Source organism: Mercenaria mercenaria, chromosome 13 (assembly GCF_021730395.1).
Source record: "Mercenaria mercenaria strain notata chromosome 13, MADL_Memer_1, whole genome shotgun sequence".
Lineage (NCBI taxonomy): Eukaryota > Metazoa > Mollusca > Bivalvia > Venerida > Veneridae > Mercenaria > Mercenaria mercenaria.
The window spans coordinates 14,101,586-14,129,542 of record NC_069373.1 but is presented as its reverse complement, the minus strand read 5'-3'; the positions used below and the strand labels follow the sequence as shown (position 1 = coordinate 14,129,542).

General features: G+C 33.1%; 2 protein-coding genes across 3 annotated transcripts; both read right to left on the bottom strand.

Moving 5' to 3' along the window:
- LOC123529748 (CD82 antigen-like) lies at positions 1 to 26,621 on the bottom strand. Of its 2 annotated transcripts, none has more exons than XM_045310264.2 (9): positions 26,480 to 26,621; positions 23,559 to 23,631; positions 21,475 to 21,675; positions 15,425 to 15,499; positions 8,832 to 8,936; positions 5,015 to 5,105; positions 4,070 to 4,236; positions 3,646 to 3,729; positions 1 to 3,301 (listed from the first exon to the last, which is right to left on the bottom strand). In XM_045310264.2, exons 1-9 carry the CDS (start codon positions 26,527 to 26,529, stop codon positions 3,224 to 3,226), a joined length of 924 nt encoding a protein of 307 aa, XP_045166199.2. In that variant the 5' UTR covers positions 26,530 to 26,621; the 3' UTR covers positions 1 to 3,223. The 2 variants fall into 2 exon arrangements, with proteins under 2 accessions (XP_045166199.2, XP_045166200.2); XM_045310265.2 differs by having other exon boundaries at positions 26,322 to 26,600.
- On the bottom strand, positions 5,523 to 8,820 carry LOC123529747 (cyclic AMP receptor-like protein A). Its single transcript, XM_045310263.2, has one exon. The coding sequence runs from the start codon at positions 7,464 to 7,466 to the stop codon at positions 6,444 to 6,446; it is 1,023 nt and encodes a 340-aa protein (XP_045166198.2). The 5' UTR covers positions 7,467 to 8,820; the 3' UTR covers positions 5,523 to 6,443.
- Positions 26,622 to 27,957: the final 1,336 nt, after the last annotated feature.

Below are 27,957 nucleotides of genomic sequence, written 5' to 3'. Positions count from 1 at the left end.
TTCATTTGATCCCATCCATTTATTCTAGTTTGTATATATGAAAGCTGAGAATTACGTTATATACAATGAGAATGAAATTGGACATGCCATAAATAAATGTAGGAATAATTAAAACTAAAACAATTTACAAAATGGATTAATAATGTAAAGCGAACAAAACGTAACAAAGAAAATAAATTTGATGATCAAAAAGTGATATTTGCTTACAAATGGGCATACAGAAACAATTGTTACAGTCATCAAATACATGGTGTAGCATACAATTTGTTTCGTTGTATGTTCATCTTTGCTTAAGATTGGTGACGGATTGTCCCTTGACAATTAATTAATTAATGTTATCTTTGTGCTTTATGCAGGTGTAAATCATTGGTATATCTGGCAAATCCATCAATTGCACTAGCATTTGTACATATCCCAGTGTGGTCAATACATACCTAAATGCACAAACAATGCTCATGAATCCTTACATTTACAATTTTACAGTAGCTTGTGTTAAACAGAAGTTGTTTTTTTTTTCACATAAGAAAATCATAATAAAGTTCCTAATACCGACCCTTACAACCTCTAGATAGAACTGCAAAAATCTATACATCGACGTCTAATTACAAATCACCTTCCGATAGGAATTTTAATTTTTTTATCAAAATATTTAATCAAATCAAATAAAAATCATCTGGTGTCGATTCAATTTTAATCTTTACCGTCAGAAAATTAGTTTGAGCCATAATATTGAATGTAAGTTTTGACATATTAGTTGCCGATTTTGAAAGATTATTTCGAACGACATCATTTGTTGATGCGATTGTGTGGACCACGTCAAACCGTCCGTGCAATCTACCAGAGAGAAAAGAAGTTCATTAATATCATAGCACAAATACTATTCATACGAAAAAAAAAATTTTTTTTTGCTACACACAATGCATAGTGAATATAATATTCATAACCTATCTTGTGGCAACAACCACTTTTTCAAGAACAATTCGCACAAGAGAGCTATGATATGTTAATAGATTTTTTTGCGGTTTCTTTAAAAACCCATTACTAAGTGAAGTCCACGAAAGTGTGATCCAATATGCCTGGTAGCCCTACCGTTAGTTAAGAACTGAATGTTATTTTATGCATTTATACCGATAAAAACTACACTGTGACTTCTTGCAAATCCATGAAGTGCGCTACTGATGCTTGGAATATTCGCAAGGAGTCCCAATGTTGTTTATACCCGTATAAACGCATTAAAGATTCAAATCTTATATTTATACTTTTTTCAATAGCTTGCTACAAAAATAAGTGGTTTGCTTTCTATGACTAATAAAATATTAAAATAAATGTAAGGATCACGAACTTTGAACAGCCAAAAAACTCGCCCATATTCAACCGCCTTGGTAGCCTAGTGGTTGAGCGTCCGCTTCGAATGCGGGAGGTCGTGGGTTCGATCCCCGGCCGCGTCATACCAAAGACGTAAAAATGGTACTAGCAGCTTCCTCGCTTGGCGCTAAGCATTAAGAGGGTAGTGCTAGGACTGGTCAGCCCGGTGTCAGTATAATGTGACTGGGTGGGTTGTCATGTCACGTGTCTACGGTGTGATATTCCAGTGATGCAGCACTAGAAAGTTGGGCATTGTGCTCACTGCTACATGTAGACACCGTCGTTTATATGACTGAAAAATTGTTAAAAAAGACTTTAAACCCGAACACACACACATATTCAATTGTAATTCGCCTTGCGATGAAAAAAAAAACAATAAAACAAACAAAAAAACAACAGATCCTGGTTTTAATTCAAATTATCTTAAATCCAATGAAAAAACATATTGTCGTGTCGGTTCATATTTTTCTTTACCGTCAGAAAAAAAATTAGTTTTCGCTATAACTTTTTTGAAATTATGGCGACCAATTTTAAAAGAATTTTTCGAACTACGCCATTGTGTTCCCGTTTTTTTTGTAAATAACTTTAGATTGCCCGTGCAATCCCGCGGAAAGTGCCGTCCTTAATATCATTACAACAGTGAAAAGATCTTGTTATTTATTATACCTTACCGTGTTATTCACGCTCATGATAGCTGCTATCTCAGACATTTAAGAAAAGCGTACGCATGTAAGCGTCACACCTTGATAAATCGACAGAATGTAATAGGTCGATAATGTTTTTCAGGCAGTCCCCTGTTTTCTTCTCTTATCTTTTTCAAGACTGTATACCATAAACACACATGTACGTGTAACAATCATTGTGTATGTAATGCATTTAAATTGGTCCAAAACAGCAGAATGAATATTTTATAAGTAATGCACATGGTCACATTGTACTTGCATTGCATACTGGCGTTGTTATTCCTTCTCTTGAGAAGGAATATTATAGCTCAATAAGTCACACTTGACTGAGCTACTGATACCGAAAGCTGTTATCATTACAAGCTGGCCAATAAAACTCCGTGACCTTAGAAATAACCTCTGACGTTAGACTATTCTTTCCTAATTGAGGCGACTCTCTGACTGAACGCGTTCCGTGGATTACATATTACTAAACCCGAGGATGTTATTTCCTCCATTCTTGAGGAAAAAAACATACATTCAGTCGACCAGATAGACATATATCAGCAAATTTAAATGTAAACAACTAAACATTATCGTTACCTTGAAATGCATAGTTAATATGTGAAAACAAACCCTATTGCGACCCTCTTATTATGCGCAACAAATTCACGCATCGAATCGTAAATGATTAACCGGGTCAATGTCTTATTGCCGTATTTACTCTACTGAAAGTGGTAACAGATTTAATTTGTTGTTGGATTTAACAATTTATGTTAAATAACTAGCGTAAATACTTACTTGAAATTTTTTGGCAGTATAAAACAGACATTGCAACCAAAATTTTACAAGATGATCATTTTATATTTAAATAGATATGCACTAGAAGGAACTTTTGCTATGTTTTAACTTGTTGAACACAATTTCCAGCTTTATTACGTCTTTATACACTGACACAGACAAGTGAATAACGTCTGTTTCTCTATTTACATGATTACTTTTCGATGACATATTTTAAATGTAAGAGGAAATGTTTTCCCTTTGAATCTTTTTGAAATGCATCAACGCTTTTGAAAAAAACATAAATGTAAAAGATATGCAAATCGTTCTCAGTAGACATAAATGGTATAAACATCATACATAACAATGTTAGACTTATGCATCAATCCTTTTTCATTCGAGCTTTTGAACTGACATCAATCACATTCATCGTAATAGTCATCATCGTTTTTTATTTTTCTGCACAAACAAATTGAAAATACCATTCCTAGGATCTGAAAATGAAAACAAAATTCACATAAAATATCAACATAAGTAGGAATTTATGATGCATGTGCTTAAATGATGTTTCAGTTAATAGAAGATGGCATCATTTATATGATAACAAATGAGAGAAGCATAACTTCGAAAGACTGTTTTTTGTAATCTTCATGCGAACCAAACGTGCCCTCAATTTGCGGATATATCCTATCAAAATACTAGTAGATGCAATAATGTTAAGTTTATTTAAGCATATGTTATCTTAATGTAGGTATTGTGTCTCTGGGATTGTTTGATTGACGATTATAACGTAGTCATAAGGATATAGCATGATGTATCAATAAACAAACATTAATACCATAGCAACAGCAATACCAACACCAACGCCGATCAGAACATTCAAATTGCCTGTTATCATGTTACGTAATGACGTGTAGCAACCCTGAAAGCAAGTTACAGTAACTATTTGTAATTCAAAACTACAACTAAACCCTAGGTTTAACACAGAATATATTTTATTACGCTTTTCAACTAAGTATCAGTACTATAATATTTACTTTTAAGTATAACATTGACTGTCTTTGGTAATATCCACAAAAGTATTTATAAGTGGAATATTATTTGAATCCATTCTTGATATTTACATCTCCGTTTTATCATGATTGATTTCGTTTTGCAGGATAATCTATTTCATTTCTGTTTTACCTTCCACCAAATACTAAAACAAACATCACTAATGTGTTATAAACATATATTTCAAATTAAGCATTAGTAATAAATACCTCTGTATACAACTGGTCATTAAGTTGATTTTTGTCAATTACTGGAGGTCCAATGACTGGGATACTGCGTTTATCCACAACACCCTGACATTTGGTAACGTTAGGTGTGTTCTCGGGATCTTTGCAACAACTGACTGGAACATACTCGGTCTGCTGTGCTGTCATGACTTTAAGATTATAAATACAGAAAGTATTACTACACGGAGGCAAATTGTAGCCGTGAAAAATGTTAAATAAGATGATATCATCGTACTCTGAATAGATCAAAGACGAACAGGCACTATAAAGTAAACCCCACCCCTCTTGTACAATGTATTTGAAAGTCATTCAAATGGGCAAAATATAGAGAACGGACAGGAAATGTCCTATTTGACATTTGACCTCAGCATACAAACGAAGAGATGACCGGACCAAAACAAAATATCGCCCCAAAAATAAATTAGATTTTGTCACCAAAGACAAGAAAGGAAAGTGATATACTTTGTAATGTGATATAAGACGGAAATGATAAAAAAGGGCAACAATTTTACAGTCCAATCAAACCTACTTAGCTTTTATTAATACTCTTTGCGGCAACGTTTCGGCCCAAGGCCTTTATCAAGTCACATGAACAAGTCTTAGATTACATTTTTTGCAATTATTCTGACTAACAAATACATATAACGTTATTTATCTGCCAGAATAATTGCAAAGTACGTAAAGACTTGTGCATGTGACTTGGGCCGAAACGTTCTAGCAAAGAATGATAATAAAAGCTATAAAAACAATGTATATTTATTAAATACATTTGGATCACAAACCTACTTATGTATCCATCTTGACGAGTAAAACAAAACATTGGCATACTAACTAAGCAGGACTGGACACGCGTTATCATGTCTGCATAAGGAAGGGCTACCAATTCAAATGAAAAGGTAGGCACTGATAAAATATACTCTGTCATACCTGACTGACCTGCAAACCATGCGGATGCAAGTTTGTATATAGCCCAAGAATCCGATGAATTGACATCTCCGCTGACTCCACAACACTTGAACTGTATAAAGACACAATTTTGAAAACTAAGGAATTCGGAATAGGTAATCAAAGGGAAAATACAGCATATCTTATCAATACTTTCAACTGACTTATGCCATTCTAAAACGGGCAAACATCCAAAACAATAGACACGTTCCATGAAGAGCCTCCTCAAAACAAAACCCTACATGATCATATGTATATCATATTTGAGCCGTGCCGTGAGAAAACCAACATAGTGGGTGTGCGACCAGCATGGATCCAGACCAGCCTGCGCATCCGAACAGTCTGGTCAGGATCAATGCTGTTCGCTTTTAAAGCCTACTGCAATTAGAGAAACCATTAGCGAACAGCATGTATCCTGACCAGACTGCGCGGATGCGCAGGCTGGTCTGGATCCATGCTGGTCGCAAACCCACTATGTTGATTTTCTCATGGCACGGCTCATATATTGATGTACGAATGATTGATATCACAAAATACACAAAGTAAGACAAAATATAAGTCAATTACATTTGCTTTCAGCAAAATATTAGAATATAAGAGCTGACTATATCTAATAATTTTACAGGGAAAAATATAAAATATATTTGAGAAACCACAAAAGTCAATATTCAAAATATGAATGTAATCTATTCTTGAATCGAAAATGCAATAATAAACGTAATAAATTTACAATTATTACCTATTGTTACATGCAGAGATGGAACCTTAATTTTTCAAAGACACATTAACTAAAGTCAAGAAATATTGATTTCTAAATCCTTCAAATAACCAAAAATGATTTTTATGAACGTTTTACTTATATCAATACCTTTGTTCGCAAAGAATGACAACTCTTGCCTCAGGCAAAAGCTTACATGCATAGATATCTTACTCCTCTTGCACTTACACAGTTGGGTAGAAAATGAAAAACGGTTTGAGATACGATGTCGTATTTTTTCACAAAAACCTCAATTGGAATACATTCGTATGTGTATGGTATACCATTGCTGTACTGCTTCAGACGTTTTGACATCTTATTCAAACAATTAACTTCAAAACATCGATAACAAAATAAAGTGAAAATCAGTATAAATTACAGTGAATATACTACATTTTTGCATGCATTAAAATGCCACATTTATGTACAGTTGTTGTACTGGTATTACAGGACCAGCAGGATTAGTTAAAATGGAATGATATTGACCTGTTTTACCTATGTCTATTACATGTATCAACATTAAAATCTGCTATTTTTTTCTTTACGCAAACTGGATTAAAGATGTATGAAATGTCTGTGCAGAAATATTTTGCAATTTTAAAATGACTTGGTAATTAAAAGTTGCTTCTAAAGGTAGATTTTAAGATTCATTTGTTAAAACGAGGACTCCGTTTCAACACAGGGTACATTGCGGGAAAACTCTCTTCCGTGTTGGTATTCCTGAATCTGTGTCTTGCTTTTTCTCCAGTTTCCTACTGCTTTTCGTAAATCTTTAACGTTTAACAGCTTGGCGGTTTTTCTGTCTAATACAAACACTAAAGCTATTGCAGCCCCATGCAACGGTCCAAAAAGTGTCTGAAGAAGAAGTACTTCGAAGCTGTAGCCATACAAGGCGTCCTGAATCCGTCCTATTATTGGAAATATATTTACCACGAAATACACTACCGGATACATTCGAAGTATTCGAATATCTGCATGTAATGTCTGGACGCGTAGTACACCAAGATCTGACCTTTGCTCGTTTACAGCCTTTAACAATGTGTACACAATGTGTACCATGACGAAGAAGAATACAACGATAGATAGAATGTTCCAGATATACCATATGCCAAATCTCCATGCAACATCATTCTTTATCCAACACCATACCCCAGCAGGTCCGTACATATCGCCAACAAACGGTAATGACATCATTATCAATGGTATTGTCCAGCATGTGACGGTGATTAGTATCTCTTTTCGCCGCCAGTCGACTCCAACAATAACTCTTCTGTACAAGTTAGCAATGATGCAAACGATCCACATCATATTTGACCAAATCGAGAACGTCATCAAAGCTCCTTGCAACATACACAGCGGAGAAGCATGTTCTTCAAACTCATCTAATAAATAGCTGATACCCACCAGCATTGATGCTAAACTGAGATTTGCAATCATACGCTGTGTAAATTCCTTATATTTCTTAAAAAGCACCACAATGCCTAGGGTCAGTAACGAACCAGCAATGGACAACATCGAAGAGGATAGTTTACTATATTTCAAAGTTAAGCATTTAACATCCTCGCCTGGGTATAGCCGACAGTCATGTTCACTAACATTCGCAAAAGTATGTGTCAAATTGGTAGTACGCGTATAGTTTTCAGCTGTATCCATGTTTAACAAAAGCAACTTTATCATATGGAAAATGAAAATTTAATGAATGATACCATTTAGTAAAGCTGGTAGGAAATTAATACTTGCTAAAAATCAATAGTGCGATAAAAAGAGATGCGAGGACATGTCTTTATCACGATGAGTGGTATCTTTCTCCGACTTAAACTTTATTATGATTGATTAAATTAGTTATTTATTTCCTGTTGAATTTAATATAGTTTTGTTTAGCAACTATTACATACTTTAACTTCCCTTATAAAATTAATGGATTAAAGGAACATCAGTAAAAAACATTTTCACTGTTTTCCTAAGCTCATTATCAAGTTTTAGCATGATTTCATTTTTTAAAAAATAAAAGGAATCTAAATCTGAAATGTTTTGGGTTTTTTTTTTTGTTGGGTTTAACGTTACCGTCACACTTATAGAGCATATGGCAACTTTCCTGCTTTTCAGAGCGGAAGAGCCCATGTGCTATCAGGTATTATGTCAGGCACGGGAGGGCACCTGGGTAGTGTAACTGACCTTCCACAAACCATCTGGATAACTTCATCTCATGAAAGAATTTTACACCACAAACGAGGTTTCGAACCCGCAAGAGTGGCCAAGTAGTTCGAAGTCAGTGAACACGACCAAATATTTGATTACAAAGATGTATTGCTATTTTAAAGAAACGTCTTGACCACTAATGTTAGTACGTGCTGAGAACAAAACAATATAATAAGATAAATCTTAATGTAACCCAAACGTAACTTCAGTTTACTTTTAAAGTAACATATATTATTGACTATTCTCGTTATTAAGATTTTAAGATTTAATTGTGGATTGTGTGGAAAAGTTGATAAGAATGATAAGCACTCCAGTCTCTGTTTTATATTACTTTAATATCTTAAAAAATACAAATTAAAATATAAGAAAACCACTTAGGTAAATCAAATGTTTCCATATTAATAAAGACACAGTCATACGAATATGTATTATACTGTCTTCAACATACTTCCTGACGCGCGAGTTAGAAAATAGTCAATATCACATATTACGGTTAAAGCACATTATAGACAAATATAGGGTGGTGTACTCCAATATAAATTAGTTAAATCTTTAACAAGAAAAACAAAATATTTTATTTTAAATATAAAACCTTATAGACTAGTGTGAAATAACCTTAAGACCTAGTTAGGAATTTGACGAATCTACATATAATATTTGAGTCCGCTCTTCTTGCACATGCAATTGTCGCTCATTGGTATGAAATGATTTGTTATGTTTAAATAAATCGTTACTCGACACGTGGTTCGAATACAGCTGTTGTACTCGAACTTCAAACTATCTCATGACACAGGTTGTATCTGTAAACACATATTTTAAAGCGAACTAGACAGGAATACTTACAAGTTTTTGCATAGAATCCCAGGCTTCAGTTACCGATTCCTCACCATCAGTACCATACGACTCGAGCAGCTGGTGTCTAAGTTGATTCAAAGTGGTATCCTCAATCTTCAGTGAAACAAAAAAAAAAAAAAAGAAATATGTGCAAGCAATTAAGAACTTTTGGCTATGATGTTAAGGATGTTCAAATATATCCTTGGTAATGCGTAAATTTACCTTCCACTTACGAGACATATGGTAAAATGTTTATTTCTTTGGAGCGTTGTATCGGATTGCAGCCTTTAGACATGACAAAACAAACTATCTTAAAATAAATCTAAGACCCTAATACGTTAACCGTTAACGTCATCTGTATTCACCGTTATAACGCGGATTATTTGATTTTTGCGAAAGAGCGGTAAAAGCTGCTTATCGCCCAAATGTAGTTTGAAACATGGGGAACTGCATAGATAAGAAAACTAGTAATTACATCCGACGTGTAGGAATACGAGTTAAGCTAAACATAGCATAACAATATTTTGTTCACTAAGGTCAAACTCTAAAATCTAGTGTTGGTATGACCAGTTCACCAATGTTTATATCGCGGACCATAAATATTGCGGACACAGAACCGCTAAAATTAGGAGTTGACAAAAGCGCACGACCAGCTGTTACTGATATTAAAGTACGAACTCATCGCTCCAGAACTATTTTAGGTAGCATACGTTTCCTTTTATTTCTCAAACACTACATAACTATTAAATTCACTTTTTAAAGGAATGCATCATAGGGACTAATACTGAGGTTAATCATATTGGATCAGACTGGTTGCATTACAATATAATGAGATTATTTTGCGTTTGAGGGAATCACTTAGCCGATGCCCATACTTAAATGCATTGTGAAAATAAATATAAAACTGTCCTATATCAATGTCATCCCTAATCTACTTGAGATGAACCAATGAGCTAGTAAAATAGATTATGTCTAAACTAAAGTGCACTACATGTATTTACAATTAAATTTGCCCGCCGCATTAAGCCCATTTAGGGCTTTGAATTCACAAGGATTTGTTTTTTTTCCAGACCGGCGTTTGCGTAGCCTGGCTGATTTGGATTATTATTTCCGTTCTTTTTTCAATGTATTTAGTAAGAATACAGATCCTGAGAAAATAGGTTTGATCAAGACAATTTGTCAATGTTTTATCCAAGGAAAATGAAATGAGTTTTCAAACATTTTGTGACCACACTTAACCATCAACAAATCCGCCTATAAAATATACAGGCGACTTACTTAAATAGACGAAATGTTCGTATCGTATTTTGGACAGCGGGTTATTATTATTATTTAGAGATAGGCCCTAAAATTTTCAATGATAGAATTACATTAAATAAAGTCTAGAAATTAATTTCCAAGTCCTTGAAATAACCAAAAATGATTTCACAAATGTGAAGTTTATGATAGTTTTGTTAATATCAATAACAGAAGTTTTATTTTTTAATTTAAAGTTGTGATCCACAAAGAATGACAACTCTTGCCTTGGGCTAGTACTTATAAGTAGAGATCTATTAGTTTACTTCCCTTGCAATTACACAATTGAGTGGAAAATGAAAACTGTTTAAGACACAATATCATACTTTTTTGCACAACACAGTCATTAAGGATTTATTCATTTGTGTTTGATTTACCCCTCAAGACATAGTTCCTATGATTCTGTCAACTTACATATGGTAAAAAATTAACTTTTAACAAGCCAATAATAAAACGAAGTACCAGTAGGTAAATAATAGTGCAGATAATACAGTTTTGCTTGTATCAAAATGTCACAATAGATCCACTTTTGTAATTCAGAACACCTGGTAGGATTAGTAAAGGTGCAATTATATTGATCTCTATTTCCTATGCCTATATTATTTATTATTGTCAAAACTGTCTTGTTATCGAAATGTTAGGCTTTGATAGTATGAGTGATCGTGTGTGTAATGTAGTTACTAGTCGATATTAACAGTAATTTATAGTATTTTTCGAGATTTCACGTCTGTCGGTAAAACTTAGCAAAAGAGAATAATATCCTGTCTAACATTTGACTAAGAATTTAATATTAAACGTCTTACAGGGATCTATTTGTAATAAAACGCGATATTAGTATTTTTTCCGAGAAATGCTGTTGTGATTTATCAGAATACATCAAATTGCTGACGTTTACAAGATTAAATGTTAACATGAGTATCAGCATGTAATTCATATTTACATAATATCAAAGAAATGGTTCAATTCAGCCGGTTGCCAAAAAAAAAGGAAAGAAAAATCTCTCGTTAAAAAGCAATTTCTCTTTGTTACTAATCATCACTAAAGCACCTCCTTAACTGATTGCAAAATTGGTAAATAAGAATATCCGTTCGAGTTATAACCATATCTACCATTTAATTGTATACATGACAACGAACACAAAGAAAACAGAACAACTAAACAATTGTTAACACAGCAATAAACGGATGGTTAACGGAACAACTAGACAATTGTATACATGACAACGAACAGATAAAGAAAACAGAGCAACTAAACAATTGTTTACATAGCAACGAACGGATAGTTAACGGAACAATTAGGCAATTGTTTACACAGCAATGAACGGATAGTTAACGGAACAATTAAACAATTGTTTACACAGCAATGAACGGATAGTTAACGGAACAACTAGACAATTGTATACATGACAACGAACAGATAAAGGAAACAGAGCAACTAAACAATTGTTTACACAGCAATGAACGGATAGTTAAAGTATTAGGTCACTAATAGTAATGTTTACAAAATGGCCTTTGCTTGGTATATTCTGAAAGGTAACCGTGTTTTGCACTATTTTGCAAATTTTAAACAACTTTTACCGTGCCGTTTTTTATAAATTTTGAATAACTTATGGTATCTCCTCAATCTCAAGTAGAGATCAATTTCAAAGTGATAGTCACTATCCAAAACGTTTGCAGAGAACTCATTTTACCATTAATTTCAATAGAAGAAACATCAAGCTATTGATAACCAATTATAAAACACAAAATAAAAATGTTAATATCATTTTTTTCTATGGTGCCTCAAGTAAACAGATTTAATGAGACAAAATTCATACTTCAACATTGAAAAAATAAGGTCAAATGATGTGTTTCTGTTTTGAATTTTGCTTACTCCTTTTAAAAATAACCTTAGGGAAGATGTAAAACCTACCTAAATTTCTTCCACAATATATAATCTAAGAGTGAAAGCAAAATAGGGAACTTTCACCGTGCGTAACTCAATATTTTTAAAGATGCGTAACTCTACCCCTTCTGTTTAAGTAGTAAATTCTCTTTGAACACCAAAAAATCGCTTATAAGATTCATCTTCTTCCATTTTGTACAAAACATCAATAATAAGTCTTGAAAGAAGTAAAAACTTACTAGTAAAAAAGAAAAATAAAGAAAAAAAAATCTGGTCCCAATAGGGCTTGAACCTACGCCCCCCTAAGAATTGCAGTAAAAGTAGGTTTATGGTATGAATTAAATACTCTTCAAAAAGGAGGTTCTCTATTAGTGATCTAATACCTTAACGGAACAACGAAACAATTGTTTACACAGCATGCAATGAACGGATAGTTAACGGAACAACTAAACAATTGTTTACACAGCAATGAACGGATAGTTAACGGAACAACTAGACAATTGTCTACATGGAAACGAGCGGATAATAAACGGAACACATAGGCAGTTGTATACATGGTAACGGGCGGGAAATAAAAGGAAAAAAATAAACAATTGTATACATGGCACCGAACAGGTAATAAACGGAACAACTAGACAACTGTAGTAAACATGGCAACGAGTGGGTAATAAACGGACCCACTAGAAAATTATATATACAACAAGAAACGGATGACAAACTACTAGTTCATTGTACATGCTGGTCTCACTAAAATCATATTCTATACAAGCTGGCGACAAAAAAAAATCTACAAAATATAACGATGTCAAACAGAACTATGCAATTGAAAAATATAAGACGTCAAAGGCAAATAACAAGAAAAATGTGCACAACAACGCCAACAACGACAAACAAAACAACTAGATATAACTCTAGTGAGTGAGTTGGGTTTTCCGGTGAATCGACACAAAACGGCCATACATCGCCGAGAAGAATTAAGTTATATTGAAAACGCCAATTGTAAAGCATACACTAAATCATCCATGTAAAAACTCAAAGCACATCCAAAATCATTTATGTAAAAATGCAAAGCACATTATGTTAAAATGTAAAGCATATTTAAAATCATTTATGTAAAAATGTAAAGCATATCTAAAATCATTTATGTAAAAATGTATATACGTATGTGTTAAAATATCAGCTGCAAACATATTAATATTGCAAAAGATGTGAATAAAAATATGAAATGTCAGATTTTTTGATAAATTCCTATCTGCTTTAAAAACGATAAAATATTTCCGACTGAAACGTTTTCAAATAACTCTTTCAAAGATTGATCGTCATAGTGTGTACTGCGTTGTGGGACAAAGTCGACACAGTCGATTAAAATATATTTAATTGTTAGCGGTGTTTGACATGGTACACATTGGGTTGATCTTCTTTATTCAAAAGATAAGATTGCGTCAAACGGGTATGACCTATTCAACAACGAGAAAGAACAACTTCCTCCCTGCCGACAGATCTGTTCCCTTGGTGCCATTCCCCTAGAGTAGGTTTAATATCATGAAGTTTATTGAATGACTCTACACAACAACACAAACAACTACAAACAAAACAACTATATATAACTTTAAATACAACAACACAAACAACGGCAAACGGAACAACTGTTTATAACTGTAAATACAACACAAACAACGACAAACAGAACAACTAGATATAACTTTAAATGCAACAACACAAACAACGACAAACAGAACAATTATATATATCACTGTAAATACAACACAAACAACAACAAACAGAACAACTATTTATAACTATAAATACAACAACACAAACAACGGCGAACAGAACAACTATTTATAACTGTAATTACAACAACACAAACAACGACAAACAGAACAATTATATATATCACTGTAAATACAACACAAACAACTACAAACAAAACAACTATATATAACTTTAAATACAACAACACAAACAACGGCAAACAGAACAACTATTTATAACTGTAAATACAACACAAACAATGACAAACAGAACAACTAGATATAACTTTAAATGCAACAACACAAACAACGACAAACAGAACAACTATTTATAACTGTAAATACAACAACACAAACAACGACAAACAGAACAACTATTTATAACTGTAAATACAACACAAACAACGACAAACAGAACAATTATATATATCACTGTAAATACAACACAAACAACGACAAACAGAACAACTATGTATAGCTGTAAATACAACAACACCAACAAAGACAATGAACAACTATATATAACTGTAAATACAACAACACCAACAACATCAAACCAAACAACTATATATTACTGTATGTATAACAACACCAACAACGACAAACAACTATATATATAACTGTAAATACTATAACACAAACAACTCCAAACAGAATAACTAATACAACTGTAAATACAACAACAAAAACAACGACAAACAGATCAACTATATATAACTGTTAATACAACAACGCCAACAACATCAAACCGAACATATTACTGTAAGTACAACAACATCAACAACGACAAACAACTATATATATATAACTGTAAATACAATAACACAAACAACGACAAACAGAATAACTAATACAACTGTATATATAACAACACAAACAACGACAAACAGAACAACTATATATAACTGTAAATACAATAACGCCAACAACATCAAACAGATCAACTATGTATAACTGTAAATACAACAAGACAAACAACAGCAAACAGAACAATTATATATATATAACTGTAAATACAGCACAAACAACGACAAACAGAATAACTATGTATAACTGTAAATACAACACCAACAACGACAAACAGAATATTATTACTGTAAATATAACAACGCCAACAACATCAAACAGAACCACTATATATAACTGTAAATACAGCACAAACAACGACAAACAGAACAATTATGTATAACTGTAAATACAACAACACCAAAAACGAAAAACATAACATCTATGTATAACCGTAAACAGAACAACACCAACAACGATAAACAGAACAACTTTATATAACTGAAAATACAACAACACAAACAACAACAAACAGAACAACTATATATAACTGTAAATACAACAACATAAACAACGGCAAACAGTACAACTATATATATAACTGTAAATACAGCACAAACAACAACAAACAGAACAACTATGTATTACTATAAAAACAACACAAACAACGACAAACAGAACAGGTATATATAACTGTAAATAAAACAACACAAACAAAGACAAACAGATCAACTATAGCAAATGTAAATACAGCAACCCAAACAACGGCAAAAGAGAAACAGATTACAAATGGAAAAACTAGACGATTTATACACATTATGTATGTGTAAAACGTTATAAGAAAATATTTAAACATGGCGGCAATGAGCAGTTCTTACCTACCTTGTCTTGAAATGCGTAGAGAAGAATCCCACCGACCAAAAACGCCAGAAATATTAGGAGCAGCAAAAAGAAAAACTGAAGAAAAAACAACAACATACGCATGAGCAGAATAACAATAAAGTATTTTGTGTAAGTTAAAACGGAAAATGTATTTTATCTTACTCTGAAACAGTTTAAAGTTTTCACCGTTACTGGACGACCGCGTCTAAATGTAAAAATTCCATCAGTATATTATATAAACAGTTTTCATAAACCTTAAATGACCTATCAGGTTTTTGAGCTTTTGACAGAAGTAATTTGTCAAGAATAATAGCACTTCATGTCACACCAGACAATCCCTGGAAAAAGGTCTAATGATGTACGCAATCTTGTTTGCAGAAGATACTTTATTTCACATTATTTATATTGTAACAGATCAAAATATCTACGTCAGATTCTGACAGATTCGGTCACAATAGGTTTTTTACATGGTTAAGTGGTAATTGTAAATGAAGTTTATGTTCAGAAGGAGACTAGCTAACCTTGTTCCTTTTGATAAATTGTAACTCTGAATCGCGGAGACCAGTTCAAAGTAACTTTGGACACTAATTTAAATCTGTGACTCAAACTTCTGGCTCTGTCTGAGGGTAACGCGGACAAAAATGAAACAGTGCAGCAGAAAGTTGGCTTTTCTCGTTTCAGAACAAAAAGAAAGTAGAAAATAAAATCTAGAAGATCCTTTGGAAGCAAAGAATGCAACCAAGGAAACCAATGATCAAGTGCAACACCACTAACACCCCTCCAGCACCGGTATAAAAGGACTTCTATTACACAGAGATTTGATTGCGAATGCTTTTGTTAAAAAAGTGGAATATGCTTTCATGTGAGCATTACATATTTCGTTTTTGGTCTGAAACAGTTAATGTACGTTACGTATAAGTAGAAATATGAGGTTCAATTATATCTTTAAACGTTTTAAATGGCTACTTATCCTTGATATTTTATTTATGACTTACAATTTTTATTGAAAACGCATGGATTTCATTTATTAGGACATGTGCGATGTGTTAGCAGTTTAATTGCTTCTCTTTTATCAATACGTAAATAATGCTGTTGTGGTTTTCGAGTATATTTCGATCTGTTTTGTTTAGTCTAGTCTAGAAAGTGATTTTCAGGAGTGTTTTGATAGTTCGCACTGTCATGTTTTATATCATCTAAACCAGAATCTTGAGAATATTTCATTTCGGCCAATAACAGGAACAGACAAATCAAACATATCAACAGTTTTTATATCCCCGTGCTAATGCTTTTGTACTTGTATATGTATTGAGTGATTGTGATTTAAACTGATATGTTTCGAAATCTGTATAATGTGTGGTTATTTCTCATAATATTGATTACTTTGTTAGTGAGCCTCCCTGGACATATGTGAGGTCAATATGGTGAAGGAGGGTAAAGCGTTATATATGTGAGGTCAGTACCGTGAAGGAGGGCAAGGCGTTATATATGTGGGGTCAGTATAGTGAAGGAGAGTAAGGCGTTATATACGTGAGGTCAGTATGGTGAAGGAGGGTAAGGCGTTATATATGTGAGGTCAGTATAGTGAAGGAGGATAAGGCGTTATATACGTGAGGTCAGTATGGTGAAGGAGGGCAAGGCGTTATATATGTGAGGTCAGTAAAGTGAAGGAGGGTAAAGGGTTATTTACTGACTCCACATAATTCCGTGGAGGTTCACTAACAATTGTATTATCGACTACTTATTCTAGCCTGACCCGACATGAAAATATGTTGACCCCCTACAGAAATATCATGGAGTGATCACCGTTTAATTAGTGAAAATGCTAGAATCGTATCAAAGGTAAAACAAAAGGTACGTTCACTGCTTAGAATAATACCAGAAAATATACTCATAGAGAGAGGGGCTGAGGTGGTTGCTTAGGACGTTAATAATAGAGCTCCAGAGAGATGTTCACTTTTTGCGTTATTAAAGAAACGTGTTCAATTAAAAGTTATTCTGAGTAAACATAAGGCGGTATTTATATATTAAGATACATGCGCAGTGCGTAATATGTGGAAACGCCTTAAAATCGTTAGTTATGAAGTAAATATAGAACGAAAAAAAAGAAGGCGTTTAACTGTACTTTATGTTAAACTAATAAAGTATCAATTTGAATGATTTAAATTAATACCTTTTGATATTTAAAAAACATGATGTTATTGGATATCCTTATGAACAGCTGGGTGCATGCGTTAACTTCCAGTAGCCGTTTTAAATTGGCAAGGATATGGATACAAGCTTCTCAATGATTACTTTCTATTATTTAATGTGATAAACAGTTTATTTGCGGTAAGTGCAGACATTTAATCAACAAGTATTGATGCAAACAGACGGAATTACGTTTATAGTCTAAACAATCTATGCATCGGTATCAGTGTCCAGAACCTTGATCCTCTACATCGAATTTTATGAACAATGTACACCAAATACAGGCTAAGAAGTGCATAATAACATACAATACAATAACATAAAATCACACTTATCTTTTTGATAGTCAATTTGGATTTCGATCCCGCAAAATTAATAAAACTTCATGATGCAAGTTTTGTTATCAAAACTTCATTTATTGATATAAACTAAGCTTCCATAAAATTCGCAATGGGTTATTTTAAGGAATTAGAAATCCAGACTTTATTTGATATTTAATGCCTTCCTATCTTATTTTTAACTTTTCATTTTCTATCTTTAAAGTTTTTAGGTTCTATCTCTGCTCAATTTGTGTTGATATGCATCAGATAATAAAGCATTTTATAAACTGTTATCATAGATTCGACTTTGTTTTGCAATATGATCGTGTAATAGGGCAATCAGTCAAGATGAGCAATACTTAATGTCATATCAAAACCCCGCTCTGAAGAATCTATTTTGACGTTTGAGAATTAACTTATATCAGATATTTAAGTCAACATCATAGCTAAGGTGGAGTCTGCTAGCAGAATAATTCCATCAAAATGTGATATATAGTTGATGAGAATAGGCTGTATATGTTCACATGCTTTTACTCTTTCATAACGGCTCTGTATCTGTCACGATCTATTAAATATTAACACTATGTCAGACTTAGCCGTAAGGTCTTGTTCAAAATTGTTATTTTTACACTGGAGTTAGCTAATATTTTGTATTATTTCGTAATACTCAGTGTTACATTCTTTGATATGTACTTGGGTAAAATGTATGTATACACATTAGTACACCCGGTCAAAGTTTCTAGTATCGTAAATGTTGTATGCATCAAATCTGATCATATTATTTCAGTCACTGATGGTAATTATGTTCCATCAAAGACGGGGATATATTTATTTTCCAAGTAGTCCGTAAATCTGCCCGTCCAAATTCGTATTAGGTTTATATATTCTAAAACCCTTGAATGATATTGTTAGAATGGCTGTTTATTAATCATCAACAGACCCTATGCATTGACCCAATATTAACTGGAGGCTTCAAATGTTTGAGCCTTTTCCTTTTTTATGTCTATTCCATATTGTCTAAAACCCTTTGAAGGATATTCATGAAACCTGGGTCCATATTTCCACGCATCAAGTCAACGCAACAACTGACATTCAACTATTCTAACCAAATATCAATGTCAAAACTATAGGTCAGTGTTTGAGATTGTGTTTATTCCATTTTCAACGCAAAGGAAGAATAATAAGATAGTTAAGGTCATCGATTGTTCCACTAATAAATTGTTCCGTCTAAAAGACGAACATAAGTTTGTTCCAACTGCATCATGCTTAGTGCAAGGCCACACCTACACCTGATTACGGTGGTAATTTGAACAAGATAAATTATGTTTGCTGGTATATTTTACATTATTTTTACTGCGTGATATGAGTACAGTTTAACTGTTTTTCCTCGCTTAGGAACACATAAAAATGTGTGTCTGTGATTCATACAACATTATTATTCTCTCTCTACATTGTAATAGAGTGTTTTACTTGGCGGATGTATAGAGTATTTGGAGATTATTGAACTAAATACATATTTATAGACAGGAAAATCATAACGTTGTATCTTTGAAAGTAGCTTCTTATATACAAGTGCTCTTCAACGGTCATAAATCATTTTGCTTTCTGACAAGTATCCAATCTAAGAAGAGGAGAACAGAATCATTGATTGGGTTTATTTGAAAAAGATAAACATACATTTTGTAAATTTCTATTGCTGTATACTAGAAAATGCAATTCTGAATACCATAGTCCGATTTGCAAAATATGAAGTTTGGAAGTGTTTCAGTTATATTCTTCGGTTCTATCCTCAAACAAAGGTAATAGAAACTCCTAGTAACAAAACCAACATGAAGACATTTTTATGTTGAAACTCTAGTAATCCAGAATCTGATCCCGCCTCATTTGCGTAGTATAAATTATTTATTCATACATTATATTGGAAATATACTGTTTAATTGATTGCACGTGATTTTTTGAATAGGTTATAATGCGCTCGACGCTGACGTTCTTTTACCCCGAAACGCATTTAACTTAATACTTTCTGCATTAGTAAACCAGAAAAATACTTTAATACGGCTTGAAAAAGAAAGCACAAGCAGTAAGGATGACCAAAGCCTGTATATCACAGCACAAGCAGTTATGGTGAATAAAGCCTATATATCAGAGTGCAATCAGTTCTGATGACTAATGCATAGGCAGTAACGATGACTAAAACCTGTATATCACAGCATAAGCAGTTACGATGACTAAAGCCTGTGCATCACAGTGCAAGCAGTTATGATGACTACAGCCTGTGCATCACAGTGCAAGCAGTTCGGATGAAAAAGCCTGTTTATCACAGCACAAACAGTTACGATGACTAAATCCTGTGCATCACAGTGCAAGCAGATATGATGACTACAGCCTGTGCATCACAGAGCAAGCAGTTCGGATGAAAAAACCTGTATATCACAGCAAAAGCAGTTACGATGACTAAATCCTGTGCATCACAGTGCAAGCAGTTATGATGACTATCGCCTGTACATCACAGTGCAAGCAGTTACGGTGACTAAAACCTGTAAATCACAGTGTAAGCAGTTACGGTGACTAAAACCTGTGTATCATAGTGCAAGCAGTTCGGACGACTAAAGCCTGTATATCACAGTGCAAGCCGTTAAGGTGAGTAAAACCTGTAAATCACAATGCAAGCAGTTCGGACGACTAAGGCCTGTATATCACAGTGCAAGCAGTTACGATGAATAAAGCCTGTGCATCACAGTGCAAGCAGTTCGGTTGAAAAAAAGCCTGTATATCACAGCGCAAGCAGTTACGATGACCAAGGCGCGTATATCATACAGAACATACAGAAAGGCTTCCTTGTCTACTTAATGCTAGAATTTAAAGTTATAATGTTTAAACATGATCCAGACATATTTGACTTTAACTTATTGTATATTGGCAACTTTCCTCCTAAAACAGTGCACCACATCATCAACATTTCTTTCTAAGATATTTGACGTTAACTTACTGCAATTTGTTCTGCAGGTAAAAGAGTTAGGTCACCTCGTCATCATTATTTCTTTCTAAGATGCCCTTAGCATGGCACAACAAACGATCGCGATGAAACGTTTGAGAATTTAAGAACACATTTACAAAAAAATCTCTTGTCCGGTTGTAAGTATGTTTATCATAAGTGAACTGCATTAAACTAAATCTATTAATTTTATGTTAGTATTAAACCTTTGATTCAACTTAATATCGGTGTAAACCAATCTGCATTTTACATGTAAGTTATAGCATGTTAATCACTGAATACGGACGTTTTGTACTTGTTACTTGAATTACAAGTGTATGCAATGTTCTTGTGTATCCTTTTAATTAGAACGTTTGAAGCTCTTGCATATTTACTATATATGTGCAATGAGTAATCAGATAATTAATAGAATCTTATCTGTACGAAAATATGTGAATGCAAAAAACATTTGTTTATATAATACGCAAAATATTCTACAGACACTTTTGATTAGGATAATTATAGAATTATTCACACCAGTTATGGAATTCCATCATTGGACGACTTACCATTAGCAGCATACATTTTACTTCTTTGATGGCCCCGCAGCATCCTAGAAATGACAGCAGGATTATCACGGCTCCGGTTATAATCAGCACTAGGGATATTGTTGGCAGAAGGTTCGAACCCAAAATGGAAGAGAATTTCGTAACGCCCGCAGAACTGGTCTTTGTGTATATTCCAAAACCGACAAGAGCACAGCCAGCTACCTAAAATAACAAATATTTTAGAGATTTTCTATGCGAAATGATATCGAACATTAGAGATCACACATTTTATATAGACTGTCAATATCCACATCGTTTGAAAAGACTTTAAATAAAAAAAATACATCATGTTGCAGTTACTTATCGTATTAATAGAAAGTATGTGTGTGTGTGTGCGTGCGTGCGTGCGTGTGTATGTGTGTGTGTGTGTGTGTTCGTGTTTAACGTCTTTTTCAACAGTTTTCAGCCATAAGAGTCGTATAAAATATAACAAAATGTGGTATAATGAGACCATTAAAAATGCATAATAGAAACACGCAATATATATATATATATATAATAATCGGGTGTAAATATAAATCCGTATAAAACTTAAATATTGGAATATTTTAAAGGCACTGACCTCCAAAAAAAAATAAAACAGTTTTCCAGCTCGTACGACAACAAAATACATAGAAAATCTTTAGATATCAGAAATTTATTGCTATGAAACTTAGTTGCTGCCAGATAATATGTTATTTAAACACAAAAGAGATTTGTTATTAAAACACATAAGAAATCTGTTATTGAAACACAGAAGAATCAGTTTCTTTGACTATTTTTTTTTTCATTCAAAATTGAAAAGTGTTTGTAACGAGGTACCGGAGATGAACTTTCTTGCATACCAGACGGGATTTCCAGTATTTTTACCGGTGCTGGAAAAATCCATTTACACCCCGGTCTCGTGCTGTAAATGACGTATTACGAACTACATTTATGTAGAAGATTTATGTATTAATTTGAATTTTATTAAAAAAATAAAAAGCTCAAAGTTGTAGATACTTAAATTTGCATTACAATTTTTCAAGTCCTGTATTTTTAAGTAAATTTTGTCAAGAAGGAATTATGACATAATTATCCTATTAAAAATATTGCAACAGCGGAATTTCCATTACATACTCATATTTCATAAAGAAATGTATATACAGGTTTTGCTTGTACTGAAACATTCACGATGCTGCCTTGATTAAATATTTATGATATCCTTTATTGTCTTTCTTACATTTTTGCCGTTCATCTACAGACTTTCTCACACTTTTAGCATATACCTGAACATACACGAACATCTCTTATCAGATCAAAAGGTAAGTATGTACCTCAGCGCGTGTACAATAATTTGTAATGTGGTTTACTCCACGATCCATTTCGTTGAATTTGTAGGCTTTAACAGCATCTTCAAAGCAGATATTAGCTATGATTTAGCTCATCAAAATACCGTCCGTCTACATAAGATATCGTACCTGTTCAAATATGAACGGAATTCTCTTGATCTCACCTGAGTTCAGTGAACAATAGTAAATGTAAATGAAATTATTATAATTATGCCACAAAAAAAGTTACGGGTACATGCAAAATCATTGTCAGTTGCTGAGAAACTACTAAAAAGTTCGTTGAGATGTTTAGAACTGATAAGCTCCGCCATATATACTACTCATATTCATCTGCTGACGTCTTTAAAAAATACTAAATATAGATAACACTACGTTGTTGAATTCTATTTCAAATGTTTCACATTATTTTGTTACACAAAATTAAATACCTTTAATAAATATACCGCTTATAGTTCACATTTATTAATGTTTACAAATTTTGGTGAATAATTCAGCAAAATTTGAAAGCTATATGGGCTACAACTAAACTGAAGTGACGAGATCTGAGCAATCTAAGCTATGTAACTGAACTGTAAACATCTCTGAGCAACACGAATTTCTTCTTTGAACAACACAACTTTCTTCTCTGAGCAACACAACTTTCAACTTTCCTCTGAGCAACACAACTTTCTACTCTGAGCAACACAACGTTTGGATAAAACCTTGATCAACAGGAGAATTGTTATATGCACTTACCAAAATGATTGCGTTGAAGAGGAACATAGAGTACTTAATGAAGCTGCCAATACCTCGAAGGCCCATCTTGATTCTGTAATTATATTAAAATGCTTAAGCTATTACAAATATAAATGATATACCGCACAAGGTGATTACTCATTCGATTAAATAAAATCTTTATATATAAATTGCGTATATCCAATGGCTTTGATTGAAAGTAAAGCATATCAGACAGTGGAGTTGTACATAATGAACGTATCCCTTAGAATATATAGCGTTAGACAAAAAACAACAACAACAAAACAACAACAGTATGTTGATGGCCCTCCCTGTCTTGTTTTAGTTTTAATGATGATGTCATTATATGTTTACGTGTCGATGATCAGAAGAAATCATATTGCAAACGCCAACTGTAAAACATTAACATTTATGTGAAAATGTAAAACATACCTAAAAACATCCATGTAAAAATGTAAAGCACACTGCATAAAAGCATATCAGAATCATCCATGTAAAAATTTAGATATGCTTTACATTTTTACATGGATGTTTTTCGGTATGTTTTACATTTTCACATAAATGTTAATGTTTTACAGTTGGCGTTTGCAATATGATTTCTTCTCGGCGATATATGACCATTTTGTGTCGATTCGCCGTAAAACCCATCTCACTCACTCACTCATTTAATGTATTGAGTTCACATTCATGCAATGGCCTACAATTTGAAATGTTTTGACGCCAACGTTTATCTAAAACTTTAGCAGAAAATTTTACCATATTTATACTGCATGTGAATTATACTGGTTCAAAGAATTTTAGTCTCAAAACTGGTGCAATCTACCTACTCCTGTTGAAACAAAAATTGGAAAAGTCGAAAACATAGTTCATATATCGGTTAAGCTCCTTTTCTGCACTCAGTAACCCGCAATGATTTTAGATTATTATTTATTTTACCTTGAAATATCAATTTTAAGTCACGAAATGCGTACCAGAAGTAGACAATGGGTTATAGCATGTTAGCATGTAAGGGAACTGTAAAAAGCAGCGCATCTAAAATGATTGATGGCAACAATCACATTAATGTAATTATATCAACAACAGATCAATGCGCCGATCATTCATGTACATACGTAATGTCTGACAGATATAATGTACAAGAGCAGAGAAAAGAAAGAAGATAAAAGTGGCCGAAAGCAGGTCGATCGTTTAATAAACATAACCAAAAACTGTACATTGAGGAGCATATACGAAACAAATTTTATCACCCAAATCTAATAACTATATATATATACCATGTACACATCTACCTATTTATAGCAACATTATAACGTTGTTTGAAATTACGTTGGATAATGATAAATTTGTGTGTATGTTAAGCGTCTGTTTCGATGTATACTTGAAACAGATTTATTGTGCTGGCTCTCTGGAATATCACGCTGTAGACACGTGACATGTTACCCCTTCCCGTAAAATTATACTGACAACAAACTGACCAGTCCTAGTAATATCAAGGAATGCTGAGGACCAAGCGAAGAAGCTGCTAGTACCATTTTTCACGTTTTTGGTACGACGCGGCTAGGGATCAAGCCTACAACATCCCGCAGTCGAAGCGGGTGCTCTACCTCTGGATTACCGAGGCGGTCTGGTGATGAAGTCTATACATTATAATCAATAAAATGTCGTAACAGTTACATACATAAGTATTTATTCATCTATTTTTTGTCAAACCTATGTATTTTTTTACTTGAGTATATTGTTCAATTCTTTAGCATTGTACACGCATCTAAATCTCATTACCTGCACAGAAAATGCTAATAAGCTTCTGGTATCTTGTTTTATTATGTCTTCAGATGTTTTGTACAATTTAATATGCCAGTTGTCGCTCATTGCAATGCGCGTAGGAATTATAAGTAACAAGCAGTAATGTTGTTTCTTAAGTTTTGCATAATTTTTAGCCCTTGAAAAAAAATCGAATATTAGCAAAACATATTCTTAACTGACAGAACAAGATGTTTAATGGAACCAACCACACACAATAATGAGGAAAAGATGTTTGTTCACGAAATTAATACGCAGATGTTTCACCACACCATTCTCTTCCTCTTAAAACTCATCTACATGTTCAAACATTTAATCATGCGAAGATGTTTACACTGTCTTCTAACATTTAATTTCCCCCTGCTGTTTTCTCATTGTTTACAACGAGTAAATCATTAGTTTCTCTAATGCTGTCTGCTCTATTGGCAGAGCAGCAAACATAAAATATTTGTTTTTGACATTAAGGCTTCTCGAAATGCTGCAATATCTGTCAGTTTCTAGAATGTTTATGATGTAATGTTAATATAAAGGAAATTTCTATTTAAAATGCTTTACGATCGAAGAAGTATTATAACTATTTTGTTGATTTAGTAACATGGATGCTAACATGTTTTCAGCAACGAGTTTGATATATTTCGATTAACGCTGCACTCAAATAGATTATTTATTTTCTTAACTCGATCGCCAAAAGTTTGAAAAATACTGGAAGGCACAATTATTTTCATTTGCATTAAAAACTAATTTGAGTGGATAAAAACTTCACATTTATAAAACGAAATAGAAAAGCACGTACCGAAGACAGGAACGGGCTATATCTTTCGTTTCAAATTATTTACAGTAAATATTTATTGAACCTTTAATAGTATTATCAATGATTCACAGACTTCATTCAAAATATCGATATTTGTAAACATTAGGTGCAAAGTAACTGTTATTTTTTCGGTAACAAAGTATACAACTTACCTGATGTGATATTTTCCAGATGCACGTGTTTATTGTTGTATGAAGGAATAGTTTATGTGATCCTCCTAATAGAATAAACAGGATCCTATGTGAGAAAATTGAAACCTATTTCATAGTTTGCACCGTCTTATACTTATAATACATTATAGCCAATATACCTTTTATATAAGTCTTTTAACGTGTATATCCAAGGTAAACATTTTAACATATGTAGTATCGGTGGAGCATATCTTATTCGCAAATCAAACGGGATATTAAGCTTTCCCAAGAATCGTTACCATGGAAACGTATGTTAGCGAGACGGCACTGATTTTATGTCTTATTTGAAACGTATTGAATGTTCTCTTTAATAATGAAGTTTTCGACACTCGTGTTGCAATAATGACCATTGGTTGGGGAGAAAATTAACAGGATAGGTTGTCCGGAATAACCTAGAGAAAATTAATAACAAGGAATAGATTGTTGCTTTGTTGGTTTTCGTTTACATATGCGTTGGATTATACATATTGTAGAATTATGGTTCAGCGTATAAAGAGAAAACGAATGTTATTTTTTTCTTTTAATTGCGGGTCTTTTACTAGTTATTTAATGCTGGGTCCATATAATGACGAAAATAAACAAGAAGTAAATTACAGCATGAAACGTGCAGTAGAAAACGGTGTTATTTATAATACTATCAAGCGAACATTATCTTAGTAATTGGAATACAAGAAAAAATATTTCAAGTTAAAAGAGAAATCGAAATTTAAAAAATGAATTCAGAGCAGCAAGATTAGAAATCTGCCTCGTCTGCAGGAAAGAAATATTGCAATTTTCCATGACAGTAAATATGCCCCCGTTCTAGTATTTACTAGTGCATTATTATCTGGTATTTGGGATCACAGTCCATTCAATCTCCGTTTTCGTAGCTTATGGGCAGAATAGGTAGGGAAACCTGTAAGATTCAATAAGACGTAAGCTGATTGGATAAAAATGTTATGTTTACAATCATAAAATTTGTGTCAAAATCAAGCAATATAATGTTTTCCGTGAAATTTGGAATATTTTACTAGTGCCTGGCTAAATTGTTTACTTAACAGTTCTGTATTTAGAATAGTAGGTGTCAGTGGGCATTTTGTCTCTAAATGTCATTCAAGAAAGGGGGTAGGTTTGTCTAAAGAAAAATTGTAAGAAAACGGATTGGATATGTCTATATAAAATAGCTATTTTTATGTGTCTGAAAAGCTGTCTTACTGAAAGAATTACATTTTAATGGTCATTTCTCAATTTTGGGGCATGTGACAGGGTCATTTCTTATAATGGAAGTCTATGGAAAAAGTAATAGCAGTGTCTGCCCTAAAAGGATTTCCACTAATTTTTTCTACGTGTCTTAGTCATGTGACTATTGTTTTATTTTATTATACACTACTATTCATTTTCAAGTACATTCTATATAGTGTAGTATTATTGTCTATTTAATGTGGACATAGGTCACTGGTCAGGGAAGTATTAGCCGCAGTATTAATATTTATTTACGGTGGCCATAGGTCACTGGTGAGGGAAGTATATGGTGTAGTATTACTGTAATGTATATTTATTGCAGCCATAGGCCACTGGTCAGTGAAGTATTAGTTGCAGTATTAATATTTTTACTGCG

Coding starts and splice junctions, on each gene's coding strand:
- LOC123529748 (XM_045310264.2), bottom strand. CDS start 26,529: ATGTTAAAATGTTTACCTTGGATATACACGTTAAAAGACTTATATAAA. Junction 4,237..5,014: donor ATGGTTTGCAGGTCAGTCAG/GTATGACAGAGT, acceptor ATAATCTTAAAG/TCATGACAGCACAGCAGACC. Junction 3,302..3,645: donor TTGGTATTGCTGTTGCTATG/GTATTAATGTTT, acceptor TTTCATTTTCAG/ATCCTAGGAATGGTATTTTC.
- LOC123529747 (XM_045310263.2), bottom strand. CDS start 7,466: ATGATAAAGTTGCTTTTGTTAAACATGGATACAGCTGAAAACTATACG.